The sequence below is a fragment of the Antedon bifida genome, chromosome 11 (genome assembly GCF_963402885.1).
Source record: "Antedon bifida chromosome 11, ecAntBifi1.1, whole genome shotgun sequence".
Taxonomy (NCBI): domain Eukaryota; kingdom Metazoa; phylum Echinodermata; class Crinoidea; order Comatulida; family Antedonidae; genus Antedon; species Antedon bifida.
Genome location: NC_136236.1, coordinates 12,254,772 through 12,269,572, shown reverse-complemented (window position 1 = coordinate 12,269,572; position 14,801 = coordinate 12,254,772). Strand labels below are relative to the sequence as shown.

General features: G+C 35.0%; 5 protein-coding genes across 9 annotated transcripts in view; all 5 read left to right on the top strand.

Moving 5' to 3' along the window:
* Positions 1–14,801, top strand: part of LOC144855147 (urocanate hydratase-like) — a 46,642-nt gene that overhangs the window by 21,629 nt on the left and 10,212 nt on the right. The gene's annotated exons all lie outside the window — the stretch shown is intronic.
* On the top strand, positions 712–2,560 carry LOC144856126 (cornifelin-like). Its single transcript, XM_078714093.1, has 4 exons — positions 712–1,022; positions 1,603–1,669; positions 1,817–1,956; positions 2,429–2,560. Exons 1-4 carry the CDS (start codon positions 879–881, stop codon positions 2,558–2,560), a joined length of 483 nt encoding a protein of 160 aa, XP_078570219.1. The 5' UTR covers positions 712–878.
* On the top strand, positions 4,549–6,036 carry LOC144856394 (placenta-specific gene 8 protein-like). Its single transcript, XM_078714396.1, has 4 exons — positions 4,549–4,682; positions 4,937–5,015; positions 5,393–5,538; positions 5,887–6,036. Exons 1-4 carry the CDS (start codon positions 4,560–4,562, stop codon positions 5,995–5,997), a joined length of 459 nt encoding a protein of 152 aa, XP_078570522.1. The 5' UTR covers positions 4,549–4,559; the 3' UTR covers positions 5,998–6,036.
* LOC144856125 (cornifelin-like) lies at positions 7,205–8,243 on the top strand. Its single transcript, XM_078714092.1, has 4 exons — positions 7,205–7,375; positions 7,624–7,702; positions 7,785–7,924; positions 8,098–8,243. Exons 1-4 carry the CDS (start codon positions 7,205–7,207, stop codon positions 8,194–8,196), a joined length of 489 nt encoding a protein of 162 aa, XP_078570218.1. The 3' UTR covers positions 8,197–8,243.
* Positions 8,546–14,777, top strand: LOC144855758 (uncharacterized). Of its 4 annotated transcripts, none has more exons than XM_078713677.1 (3): positions 8,546–8,652; positions 11,387–11,616; positions 11,960–14,777. In XM_078713677.1, the coding sequence occupies exons 2-3, from the start codon at positions 11,465–11,467 to the stop codon at positions 13,146–13,148; spliced, it is 1,341 nt and encodes a 446-aa protein (XP_078569803.1). In that variant the 5' UTR covers positions 8,546–8,652; positions 11,387–11,464; the 3' UTR covers positions 13,149–14,777. The 4 variants fall into 4 exon arrangements, with proteins under 4 accessions (XP_078569803.1, XP_078569805.1, XP_078569806.1 ...); XM_078713679.1 differs by lacking the exon at positions 8,546–8,652 and adding an exon at positions 9,607–9,756; XM_078713680.1 differs by lacking the exon at positions 8,546–8,652 and adding an exon at positions 10,661–10,731.

Sequence of the window (14,801 nt, the reverse complement as noted above, 5' to 3'; positions counted from 1 at the left end):
CATGTGACCATTGTATACTAATATGCTGTAAATAACTCAATATCCTAAATTCGTTTCAAATTCAGTCCGACATTTTGGCGATTACAAAAATGTGTAAGGGATGTGTCAGGCCCGTAGAAAACAAAATTGACAATTGTAAAAAACAATTTTATACAATTAGGATACTAAGAAATTTGGGGCGAGGATCGTAGAAAACTATCGAATAAATAGTTTATTGTCCAAAAAAATGCAGAATTGTACTATCGGTATTAAATATCTATAATGATTGATCAAAATGAAATGCAAGTGGATTTAATATCTCAATAAATATGTCATAAAACAAAGGTGTTTACATCAATATGCAGTGAATAATTATATCACGTGATCATTGGTAAATATGAATAAACTTGTTTGGTCGACGGTAATATAACATAAATGCCAACGAAGAAGCGCTTACTCTTGAATGTGTGACTGTGGTGTACGAATGTCTTTTTACGCTATCCATTTAAGTATCTGATTTGAAAAGGTAAGCTTTCTTCCAATGAATTTTATAGCTATAATCTAATGGGGTTTGTTTCAAAATGTAACGTTTATTTTATTAATTGGTAACGTTTTAAATTCCGTTTTTCTGCGCACGAATACTCTTAAATTAATATTCAACGATTGTCTGTCACACATACAACGCCAAATGACGTGGCGCGCGTAATGGGGCGCGTAATATTGCATTAAGAACGCCATTGCCTATTAGTTCACACAGACGTGTGTACGTGGACATATCGCATAGAACACATTTTTTAACAGCGCAATACGTCACTATTGTTAATTATTTTTATAAATGTACATATTTTGAATTTAAATAACTGTTATTATCAATTTTAGGGTTTGTTGTTTTTGTGAAAATGGACCAAGAATTTGTACCTATAGGACCTGTTGACACTACTACAGTGGTGGTAGCTGGCTATGTACAACAACAGCCTGGTGGTGGTGGTTACGTGCAACAACCAATCACCCAGCCCCCTGTAGCGGATACGCATATTCATGTGGTATATATATACTTGTTACATTTACCTTCATATCTACCCTCACTCAAGCACTTATCTACATAAAAAAAGAGCTCCTTTAAATATGCACAGTACTATAATTTAAAAAAATAATTGAATATGCTCTTTTAAATATCACATAATAGCTATTCACTTTGAATCGTAACTTAAAGAAACGAGGAAAAAAATAGTCAACCGAAAGCCCATTGTCTGGGAAACGTTCTAGTAAAATTTAATTGTTTTCCCCCCTTTTTAAAGTCAATTTCCCCTTTAGTTTTAGAGCAAAGTTAAATAGCTTTATTAAAACTACAAAATGGCCTTCAAAGTTTGGTTTTATTAATCTTCATTTTTCGTGTTTTGTGAGACACAATACATCTTTGCAAATGATGGTGCAAATATATTCGTTTACTCTATACCGATAAGAGGAGGAATTGTGGCCCAAATATTTGCACTTGTTATTACTCCTTTCCTATGAAGTGCTTGATAATAGGCCTACTAAAATAATAAAATCGTTATATAATGAGAACTTGACTATTTTACTTCAAGTTCGTTGTAATAAAATTTACTGTTTTGTGATATTCAGTCAACAGACTCCAGAATGGGTGTATGGTCATCAGGTCTATGTGGTTGTTTGACCTCTCCTATTGGTTGTAAGTATACGATAACTGATAACTGATTATAACTATATAAAAGACAATGTAATGATGATAATGTGACGTCATCGTGTCATGTTTTGAACCATTTTTATGTAGTTGAAGCATAAAGTTTTATGGATGGCAATTTTGTATTGTTATTAGGTCTTTGTGCGTGCTGCTGTCCGGTTTGCTACAGCTGTTTCATATCCGATAAGCTTGGAGAATCCATATGTTTGCCGTGTTGTGTGCCCGGTTACCTAACGACTTTGAGATCTGTGATGAGAACTAGGCATAACATTCCGGTGAGTATAACCAGCAGACCGACCGACAGCCAAACTAACACATTGATGATCATGAACCGTTTGTGGACCAACACATTGACCGACGTATACAGAAAATCTTGCATATATACCAATGACGAATTTGTTATGTTTATTTGTATTGTTTTATCATGTTTTTAAATTGACGAAACTTAATGAAATGAAATGACACATGACTCGCATGAAATAAAGACGGCACTACGTCGCTATGCAAACGTTCGTCTTTAATATAGTATCAAATAATATTAATAATGTTCATGAGTTGAATGGTGAGAATATTCGTTAAATAGTACGTACTATTGCACGCCATGTGACTCACAATCGTCTAATCAAATGACAGGAATTTATTTATGTGTTATAAAGCGCGTTAATTAAGACACATGATACGTAATTAACCAATCAAATTGTAATAATACAGTCAGGTGTAATATGGTATATTTGTTTACCTTGCCAGGGAAGTGTGATGGGTGACTGTTGCATCACTTGCTGGTGCCAATGCTGCGCTGTGACGCAAATGAGTCGCCACCATGATTTCGCAGCTAATCGCCTAGTCTCAACCAATGCAACAGTTATTACTGGTAGTTAGTTGAGATACGATCATTTGCCTGTTATTTTAATAATAACCATAATGATGATTATTTTAGATCAATAACTAAAATAAAAAATGTTTAATGAATTCATGGTTATTTGTTTAAGCTTGGTTCTCACTAGCGACGCAACGTAACGCAACCTACGCAACGTAATAAAATGCCCTTCCAATAAATGTGTTTTCCCCCGCCTGCGTGAAATAAAACCTGCGATGTTTGCAGCACTGTTGCGTCGGATCGTCGGTTCCCATTTGTGATTACGCAATACAGCACTGTGCGTCAATACGTCGTTGCGTTGCGTTACGTTGCGTCGCTAGTGGGAACCACGCTTTGGTAGGCTACCAGTAACATAAGCTCTCATTGAATGTAATAGAGGTAGATTGCAAGATCGTTGTCCATTCGGTTTCATAGAAAAATGCTAGACAATTATCCGTGTTAAAAAAGAACAGGCCTGATTATACATAATATACTATATTATATTGGCAAGCAAGCCTTACGATCGGCAAACTTCATTGTGTTCGTCGTTCATCAATTCTTTTTATTTCAGATCTTGTATCCATTCCATATTTAAATAATACAAACAGACATCTTTTAATATTGTTAACGTTCTGTATACACAGAAACAAGAACGTAAACATAAACATTTATTCTGCATTATAAATTTAGGATTGATTTAAAAGGAACGATTTTCAAAAATAAAAAAGTATACCTTCTAGGAATGACTTAAATAGGACATGTTAGGAATGATTAAATATTTTGATTATTTTATAATTTGTGGTAAGTCATGTCTGGGGTCCATTCTATAGTTGCCGTACAGATAGGCTGCTACATCAGTACTTCTATGAATGGATGGCTAGTTGGTGACAAGAACGCTAGTTGGTCATACCCAGTACCGTTTTTAAATACCATCATTTGGGAAACCACCTTACGAAACAAATTCATAACGAGTTCTACTGTTTCGTGTCTTTTCATTCGGGTGTCGTGGGCCCGGTGTGTCATGTGACCATGTGGACGTCCTGTGTACTAATACCGGTATACTGTAGATAACTCAATATCCTAAAATCGATTCAAAGTGGTTAATAACATTAATGAATGACGGTTTAAAACGAAAAGGCTACCGTAATCTTAATGCGATAATAACAATTTGAACAAAGTCTTCCTTTCAATTGAATCTTGTTAACAATCGTGATAAACGTGAGTGAGTTTTCAGTGTCCTGTTTGTAAAGTGAGATAATGACCAAACAGATAGAGAGGTGCGTCGTCTCTTGAACTTGGAACCGGGCGGCGTCGGGATGAGAAAATCGATTTTTAGTTAGTTGTGATTTGAAAAGTGTTCCGGGTTTTAAGGTAAGCTTCTTTCAAACGAATTATTAGGAAGTTTGTTTTTAATTCTAATTTTATAAGTAGTTCCATCTAAATTTATAACTATTTCTAGAAAATAAAAAACAGTGTCTGTGTTCCAACGGCGGACGTGAATAGGTTTGTCGTTATTCTGCGTTTCAACCTAACAGTTGCTTTTATTTTAGTTAGGCCTATAAAGATACAGTATAAAATGTTCCTGGACATAGTCATGTTTCAGTAGCATATTACGTCACAATTTAAAGTTTAAATGCATTTTGTATCCATATAATGATCTATTTACTCTCATTATCTTGGTTTTTGTTATTAGTATAAAATGTTCCTAGACATAGGCTTAGTAGTAATGTTTCAGTTGCATATTACGTCACAATATCTGAGAAACTTAAAATGGACGATGATGACGTATCCACTTACTCTCATTATGATTCTCTGTTTCTAGGGTTTTGTTATTTTGTGAAAATGTACTCTCATAAAGTCGGACCATACCCTGAGGAGGAGCTTGAAGACACCAGTGGTGATATCTACCCTAATGAAACACTCGACAGTGCTCCTCCCATGCAACAGCCTAGTGTTCCTATGCAACAGCCACACGTTCCTATGCAACAGACACACGTTCCTATGCAACAGCAACACGTTCCTATGCAACAGCCAAGTGTTTTTTCCGTACAACATCCGGGTGTTCCCATACAACAGCCAAGTGTTGTAGTACAACAACCAATCCTCACCCAGCCTACTGTTGCTGCACCGGGGATAATTGTTCAGGTGGGTATAATACTTTTTGGTGATGGACTGTTTGAGCCTACGTAATACCTTTCGATTGGTGGTGGCTTGTTTGAGCCTACGTAATACCTTTTTATGAGTGGTGGTGGCTTGTTTAAGCTTGCGTAGGCCTACATCATTTTTTTTTATTCGTGGTGGCTTGTTTGAGCCTGCATACTTCTTGTTAGATTTAATGACGCTATACAATGAAACGTTTTTCAAAATAGATAGGCCCTAACAAAAAATTTCCATTTTAGTCTTCACCGCAGTACGTCAATTCAGCGGATGGAAATTGGTCTTCTGGTTTATTCGATTGCTTAAAAGATCCTGTTAGTTGTAAGTAATTATCATGTGAACCAATTTTGGTTCACGCGTACGTAAGCGCAACGCAGGTAAAGCTTGGTTCCCACAAGCGACGCAAAGAAAATGCCCTTCTAATAATTGTGTTTTCCCCCGCCTGCGTGAAATCATACCTGTGATGTTTGCAGCATTGTTGCGGCGTCGGTTCCCACTTGTGATTACGCAATACAGCACTTTGCGTCGATACATCGCTGCGTTGTGTTAAATAAACGAACGCTTGTCATTGGTCAACTCCTTGCGTTGCGTCATATAGTGGAAACCAAGCAAGTAAACAAGATATAGATCAATAATAATAATTTCTTTTTTTAATTTAATTACACTGCAATAATATAACAATTTTATTTTTTTTTTAGGTTTTGGTGCGTTCTGTTGCTGCCCATTATACAGCTGTTATTTATCAGATAAACTTGGCGAATTCTTTGGTTTGCCGTGCTGTCTGCCTGGGCCTTACTTTTTAACAACCTTGAGAACTAAATTGAGGACTAAGCATAACATTTCGGTACGTATAATGGACCGACGACCAAACCGACACATTAATGACAGTTTAAACTGTTTACCAACATTGACGTATAGATTAAAGCTTGTTCAAACTTAGAGGACGTATTTTGACCAATCAATATGGATCAACAGAACTGTTGCTTGTGATTGGTCAACTCACTTGCGTTGCGCATAATAGTATGTTTCGATGACTTGCGCGCACGCGTACGCGTACGTTAACGATGTATAGTGACTTCTGATCCACAAATAGCCTAAATACTGTTCAATTCAATTCAAATGTACATTTATTTCTTTCATTTTCAAATTAAAATGTATATGTATTAAAGTGTATATGTTTTTACGTCTGTAGGGAAGTGTGTTGTCAGACTGTCTCACCACTTGCTGTTTTCCAAACTGCACTATGGCGCAAATGAGTCGTCATCAGGATGCCGCCTCAACCAATCAAATAGTTCGAGTGTAACGCGTCAACCAATTGCATTGCGTCAACAAATGTTACATTGCGTCAATAAAGGTTGCATTGCGTCACCCAATGCAATATCAATCATAGGAGCTAATGGATTTTCTCCATGATATGATTATTATAGTTTAATCATTTTAGGTCAAATGTATATTGAAAACAAACTTGATTATTTAAAATATTAAGGCATATAAAGTAATTGAACTTTAAAAATGTACTATTCATGATGAATTTGAAATGAACTACTTGTTGCTGTTAAAGAAGAAAAGCCTGTTTAAAAACCCAGGATTTCTCATCATGCTCTGCAGTATACCATTGTTTCAATCGATTTAATTGAACTTATAATCAGTTTTAGTTCTTTACCATTTTGTGATAGTACCCCCTCTATAGACACCAATCGTTTAAAACCAAAGCAGAACTTTTCGTGAAATAAAAGAAATGTATTAATCGATCGCCTGGCTGATAAATAAACATTTAAATTTGTTGTCGTTTTAAAATTAAATGTGTATGTGTTCTGGTATACATTTATTAGGGTTTAGACAGTTATAAACTGTATCTTATTGTATATGAAGTTAATCACGTGTCCAATATTTAATATCGGAATGAACCTTTTGTTTGTACAGTGATATTTATTGCTATCACAGGACTTGGCCAAACAATAATAAATTAGGGGTGTACTTACTCGTGAACTTAGGACTTAGTGTGTCAGGTCTTTCTGCCACCGTTGATATTAGTAAGTGATTTTACGTTTAATTGTATTCATTAAAGTTCACTTTTAATGAGTCCACTAGTTCGATTATTCGATTTATAATCCGTTGCGAAAGCATACGGTGGTAATTATTAATTTCGGCAATATAGGCCCTGATCTGGAGGTTATATCTACCATGGGGTATCGAGTGACACCTCTTAGCCATTAGCCAATGAGGCGCAATATGGTGCAATGCAGTGCAATGCAATCACTCAATGACGAGCGGCGTAAAAAGGTTTACTAGACACGCAAGGACTACGCGTACACGCACAACAGATCACCCGAACCGTTGATTGAGGTCAAATTACTTGCGTAGCGCGTATGACTTTCGTCCTATTGTCAAATCAATCAATCGAATGAAATATTTAATCTCCATGATTCGTGAAATATATATATATATATTTTTAATTTTCTTTTCTTCACATGTTAATGTTTTTAGCTAGGGTTTGTTGATTTCTGAAAATGGATCAGCAAAAAGACGGACATCACGGGGGGTATTACAGCAATGATGGTTTTCAACAGCAGCCTCCCGGCTACGTACAGCAGCAGCCAGGCAGTGGATACGTACAGCAGCCGGCTTACCAACAGCCAGTCGTCACCCAGCCTCCTGTTGCACAGACCCATGTGCATGTGGTAACTTGGTTTTTGGTTGAGGGAACAACTTCCAACCCTCCCCCCCCCCCCCCCACCCCCGTTTCTATCTTATAATTTTAATGGTGTGCTTGTTAGAAGTATTTTAAGTTGTCAGGCCTAATGATTCCCAGGACACGACGATGACGGGCACGCAACAACCCATTTGCTTTGTCTAACTTTTGCGTCATAACCAAAAAGCAGTGTAACATGTCTTATTTGTTATTTTAATATTTACTACTATCATTTAGTCTTCGACACAGTACGTGAAACTTGGAGGGAACGACTGGTCGTCTGGTTTGTTTGATTGCTTCAAAGATCCCGTTAGTTGTAAGTAACATACCAGTAAAATTAACTTGTTCCATTTAAAGCCAACCTAAAAGCAAAACACTAAAAGAAATTTATTTTGTAGGTCTTGGTGCGTGCTGTTGTCCGCTTTGTTACAACTGCTATATATCAGATAAGCTAGGAGAATCCTTGTGTTTGCCGTGTTGTGTGCCCGGTTACCTAACGACTTTGAGATCTGTGATGAGAACGAAAAATAATATTCCGGTAAGAGCTTACGGACCGACCGTCAAACTAACACATTGACCAACAATAAATATAGTGACTGATTCTTCAAAGTAAACCAATTGGACATTTTGACCATTCGGCGATGACCGGCCCAATAAATTCGTACTATGTTTTAAATAATATTATTCTGTTTTTTTTTCTTCTTTTTTCAGGGAAGTGTGATGTCCGATTGCTGCACCACTTGCTGGTGTCAATGCTGCGCTGTGACGCAAATGAGTCGCCATCATGATTTCGTCAACACGGTTCAGTAAGCGCGTCAAATAATTGGAATGCGTCAACCTATGTAACAAATAAAAGATACATTGGTATACGGTCTAAGCATGGAGGATCTAAGTATAAAAAACGTGAATAAAAGAAGTAGATTATGATTAATTATTCTCAAAATAACACAAAATAAAAACCTGTCTGAATAATTATTTGAATGTTAATTTTTAAAAACATTGTGTGTCCTTATTGTATATATATTTCAATCGACCATAAAATGACTTTATTTGGGGTAAAAAATATTTACTTCCTTCTTTTTCGACACTATCTTTGCATGCTGCTGCTGATATTACCATTTTTTGTGATAGCGCCCTCATTAGACAACAAGACATTTTTAAAAAACCAAGCGGGAATTAAGTACGACGGCAGACGACGAGAAGAACGTCAAATAAACAACATTTAAAACTGGATTTGTTGGTATTTTATAGTAAATGTATACTTGGGTATGTATTCCATTTCATGGTTTAATAATTATTACGTAAAAATTATGCTAAAATGTATTTTAATTAATCAAATATTACGAGTCAAGGTCGTCGTGTAGGGCTAGGCATCCTATTCTCCTACTTTACCACCCAACCCGTGTCACCGTGAGTTAAGGCTCTCTCCACCGTTGCGTTGCTCTGCGCGGTGCTGCTCGGTACGAGTACTCGGTAGCCTAGCTTTAAAGATTGTTTTATATGAATTATGATCATGATATACAGAGAAAGAGAGATATACTAAATAACGTCTAATTTAATGAGGAGGAATTATTATAACCTACCTTTTAAAAAAATATTTGATTGATTGTTTTTAAATTTACCTTAAAAATACATAGATAGGCCTAGGCCTATTGTATTTGTTTGTATTGTCAAATATAGGATACCTGATTTGTACCTGTATATTTTGTATTATGTAGAGGGGAAAATAGGATTCTAAATATGTCTATGAAGTTATAATACGAAGCATATATGATTCATTTCATGTTATTTCTATAACTACTACTACTAGCCTAGTACTAGAGGCTTACTTTTTAAGGCTTTGATTGTGAAATAATTATGTTTATGAAATTTTGTGCTATCGATTGTATTATTCTATAATTATTAATAAGCCTATTAAAAACAAATCAGTAAAATACTGTAGTATTCCGTATACGATCTGTAAATAATTATTAATTTATAAAGGTTCGTTTTTTTTTTATATTGAAAACTAATATTTAATACTGAGGTGTAATTAAAGTATTATAATAATAAAATAATTGATGGAAAAAATAAATATTAGATAAGATAAACATATGATAACAATACACGTACACCAAATCAAACAGAGTATGGTAAATAACGCATTTGAATTTAATATCGAACGATAACTACGCTTCAGCGACTTAACCTTTGAACCCGGTATGATAAGCAGGAAATCATAAAAGGGAGGCTGGTAAAAATCACATTTAACAATTATTAAATGGCCGCTAGTATTGCTTGATATTTAATATTACGTTTTGTATGTCGATTGATTGCTAATACTGTTGTTGATATATAAGTACAGTGTATCCATTTGCTTGTTCAACCAGGGTAAGTATAAACGCCGTACATAACAGATTCGTAACATTATAATGTTAATGTACTGTCATGTGATAATGTGAAGGTGAGATCTTGTTTAGATCTGCTAATGTTTCAATCCAATATCGTCATGTTAATAAGTACGGTCGGTTACAATCATTAGAACAATATATTATCGTAGCGTAGGTAGGTTTACATTAATTAAGTACGTCCATGTTTTATTCCGATGATGTGCATTGTATTGAGGTTGTATACCCACACCCGTCGTTCAGTCTAAGTATTGTTTCTTTTGTCTGTAGTAATTGTTGCTGCGTGTTTTTATGTCATCTAGTTATGCAATTGCCTTAATATTAATTTACCAGGAGATCAGTGCGATTGTTATATTTTAATACACGAATTGAAAAATAGGAATATCTTAGTTAAAACGAACGAATAAAATAGAAAACTTACGAAAACATTATTAGATCATTTAAACACACGCAGTTCAAATTGCTAAAAAATCAAGCAAAATAGTCTGATTCAACTTAAGGTACTTACTGATGACGTATGATGTATTTATTAATGCTATTGCACTGCGTTATAATTATTTTCGTAATAAATCGCGCACTCTGAATGTCAAATAATAATTATGTGCTAGGTAAAACTACCCTCTAATGACAATGGTTGTTTCATGTTGCCCAATCTTTACTCTATGGCAACTTAAAATACCGGACTTCACCATTTTAAATAAAGGTAACAGTTTGTTAACTTACAACATCATTGTCTTGTTTATAACTCCATGGTTAAATTAGTTTATAATAATAATAATATATATAAATTCAGTAACGTTCGAATCCCCAATATGAGTATGAGATGAATTGATATTATTTATGATAAATGCATTATCATTTTGTTTTTTCCGCAAAGCTATTTATAGCATGACTCGGCAAGGACCATTTTCATATGGGTAGTGCCTTGTGAAATCCTTTAAAATGATCAAGTGGTTAGGTACATTTAATAGTACTGTAGTAAGAAAACAGTACTTCTTAGAATTATTACGTAACACATGTTCAATAATATTTCGCAAACCCTGTGTATTACAGTATAACCTAAATAAAAACAGTTAGGCCTAGGCCTGCTTAACATTCCTATTGTGTTCGCGCGCTACGATCGGATAGATTAGGGATCGCCTCACAAGTTTGCACCAGGTAGCTCTCCCACGCCCGGTGATAGAATTCATTATTGCGGGCTAGCAGATTTTATATTTTTCATTCATTGAAGGACATCAGATAAGCGTATCTTTTGACCGTTTTTAGAATATGTGAGTGATAAATATATGATATTAATTATGCTTAGGTCTGATGTGTTTATGATTAGGCCCCTAGTTAGGTCTCATTTTGCTGGACGGAAGTGTAAGCCAACCAGCATGAGATTACCTACCACCAGCTAGCTAGGGAACTAGATAGGACATGTCGATTATGTCTAGAACTAGCTAATCAATTAACTTGTTAAAACCAGTTGAATCCATACTGCTAGGCTAGCCAAATTTATAATAATATACAGTATTTTTAGATTCTTGTTATATAATTCAGTGTAAACAACAAATAAATGATGCTGTATGTAGGCCTGGTTAACTTTATATTATATAATATTTATTTTCCAGTTGAAACCTTGTGTTGTGGTTTCAATCAATCTTGTGGACAACATACAAGGCTGTAGTGAAGTCGTCCATGTAGGGTGAATGGGCCTAAGTCAAACCAAGTATCAGCAGGCTGAAGATATGGCATCTGGCGGTGATGGGTTTAGACCTGCTAAAAGACGGACTAGAGCGTCTTCATGCAGAACAACTCGTGTCTCAATGGGTCTGATTGAAAGAAAGCCTATTTCTGTCAGGTTGGTTAATAAATTCATATGATTTTTTTGTATGATTTAATTGGGTTTTTTTCACACATACTGATGAAAGAAATGCCTCTGGTGGTACAGTACAGTACAGTTTCGTTCCTTCCACTGATGCCAGTCGCATTCAAGAGGCAGTCTTCTCTAGCATCCAAATATATGCTTTGTGTTTCATGTCATATGTCATAAAACATTTATTATTACATATTATTAAAAAATTAAATTAAAAAAGTATTTGTCGTGTTAATATAATAGTACTTAGTTAGGACAGACACCCAAGTCAATTCAGGTCATGTTTATTTGTAAATGTTTACTGATGTTTGTCTGTTCCTCTTTTTAGACCCAGAAGGAAGTCAGAATCTGAAACAGAATCAGAAGTGACGTTTAAGAAAGATAACAATTACAGTACATTCTGTTCTGATGTGATACGACACAGTAAAAGAACGATCCGAAGTATGACAAGATCTGACGACCATCTGTCAGGAATCGAGGAGGAACGAAGCATGCTAAAGAAAATTACAACACTGACAGAAGAACTGCATAAAAATGAAGAAGAAATTAGTGTTCTTTATGATTGCTTAAAGAAAAAGGAAGAGGATTTACAAGTGACAAAGTTAGAAATGGCAGAAACAATCCAGGCTCAGACTGAAGAAATTAATCATCTTCAAAAACAGGCGGGTAAACTGGACGATGCTCAAATCCCACAATGCTTTATTTCTGACGGTCAAGAACTAGAAGCACTAACGCAAACCAAGAGTTTATCTCGCGGTAAAGGAAGCTTCGCAAGTTGCGTACCATTCACCTACCGGGGCACCCAGGTTTGCGTTAAATCGTTTTTTGCTGGAAAGGGGGGAATAACATACGAAGAAGCGGAAAAGAACATGCTTCACGAAGCGTCTATCTTACTAACATTGAAAGATAACGCTGGACTTCCAAAACTCATTCTAGTAGTTATGGAGTCCGCAAACAAATTGATAAATTCTACTAGTCTCGTACTTAGTTATCATGGAATGGACGGACAATCCACCACTCTACAACGAATTCTTGATAACCCTAGAGTGTATGAGTTGTCTGATGACATGTGGTTGAAGATGGCAGTCAAGCTGTGCAATGTGTTGCAAGCCATTCACGACAGTGGAATCATTCACGCCGATTTGAAATCAGAAAATGTCATTATAGACAACAACTATCAACCAGTAATAATTGATTTTGGTAGGTCGTGTTTGGACTCGTGCGCTCGATATGAACCAACGATTTTAGACCCTGAAAAATATGATTGGATTGCGCCCGAGGTATGTTTCCGTGTCGAGCCGCACTCATTTGAAAGCGATATTTTTTCGCTTGGTACTCTGCTTTTAGACATAAACAATCAAGCTCGAGTTAATTCCGATAAACTTTCCTCTGCGGCTCACCTTTGTCACCACCGTGCCAAATTTCGTCCCAAGATTGCGAAAGTCCGAAATCAAATAACGAAAAGTAACCAGCGATTAATGTGTCAAGTGCGCAAGTGTCGTTTTTCAACAATTTAACATTTTCTAACTTTTTGCGCAAGAAGAACATTTTATTGATCTGATTGTGTATACTTAGATGTTTTGTTTTTTACTTAAATGTGCATAAAATGCATTCATTCATTCCAGCTTACTGATCAAATCATAGTTTGTCCTTTACTGGTGGTCACCTGCAAGTCTTAAGAAAGTTTTAAATTTGAAAAGTAATTAATTTTATCATATTGTACTAGAGTATTAAACCTGAGTACATTGTTTTAAATTACATAGTCAGGTTAGTTCCCGAGTTTTATAAGAGTTACTGCCTGTTAATCGTAATAATAGTCGTAATGCAACCCACCTACAAAGAGTGCCACATCTGTAATATGTAATACTCCTTTTAAGTACAAATTGTTTGTATTCAACAATACCACTCGACAATTAGTCAATTGAATAAATTATTTCATTCCATCAAAAGTAGAACCTGCAGAACCCAATACGTATATAAATTAGTTGTACTGTAGTGTTAAAACCAGTGTGTTCTCTCATCGTTTCATGGGAATGTGTTAGTCGCCTTAATAGCCCGGGTATCCCAAAGTACGAATTCTGATCTTCGTATTTCATAATGTTATTTTTATTCAAAGTACTTTGGTATTGTGGATTATATTACAGGTAACCTTCGCCTTAAGCCATTTTTTAGTTGTGTTTAGGACATTAAACCCATAGTAGTTATTTTATACAAATAACATTAATTTGGAAGCGTTTTTTTTCCAAAATTGTACAATTTACAATCTTCTTTCTGCCCTAATTTTAAGGCCATTGACCTGTAATGGTTATTCAATATACAAAATGATGTTAGGGTGTCACTCTACGTGTTTGCAATGTTGGAAAACAGTAATTTTCGACAGTAATCTGGTGGTACACTTGTTCCTATTGCAATTAAAATCTTGTACTTGTGGTTTGGTTTTTTCATCATGGGCTGTTCCTGAATTGGAAACAAGAAGCACATGATGAGCGGCCGTAAACAATAATTAACCACAGTATATATGTGTATCTATCATTATTGGTGCTTTAACGTGAACGATAGATTATTAATGAATATTCAGTGAACGATAGATTATTAATGAATATTCATTGGACAATAGATTATTAATGAATATTCATTGAACGATAGATTATTAACGATAGATTATTAATGAATATTCAGTGAATGATAGATTATTATTGAATATTCAGTGAACAATAGATTATTAATGAATATTCATTAATTGATAGATTTATAATGGATATTCTGTTATGATAGATTATTAATGAATATTCATTGAATGATAGATTGTTAATGAATATTCATAGATGCAAATAAGTTGTAACTATATATATAAAAGGCTGTTTTATGTAGAGTATTGTTCTCCAGCACCTTGATCATCGTATATTACAGATTATGCTTTAAAGCATGTGTTAATATTTGAGAAGTAAACTGAGCAGCAGTAGCAATCTGTACAACGTTTCCATTTTACATTTATTCCACATACAGATATCTATATTAAACAAATCTCTCGGTATAATAATAAGGTGCTTGGTGTATTGGTAAGAATATGCTTATGATGAATAAATATTTGCTTACAAATGAGTGTTTGTGATGAAATAAATATTAACATTGTTATTTTATATTGTGTCTACAAGTACTGTATGTAGTAC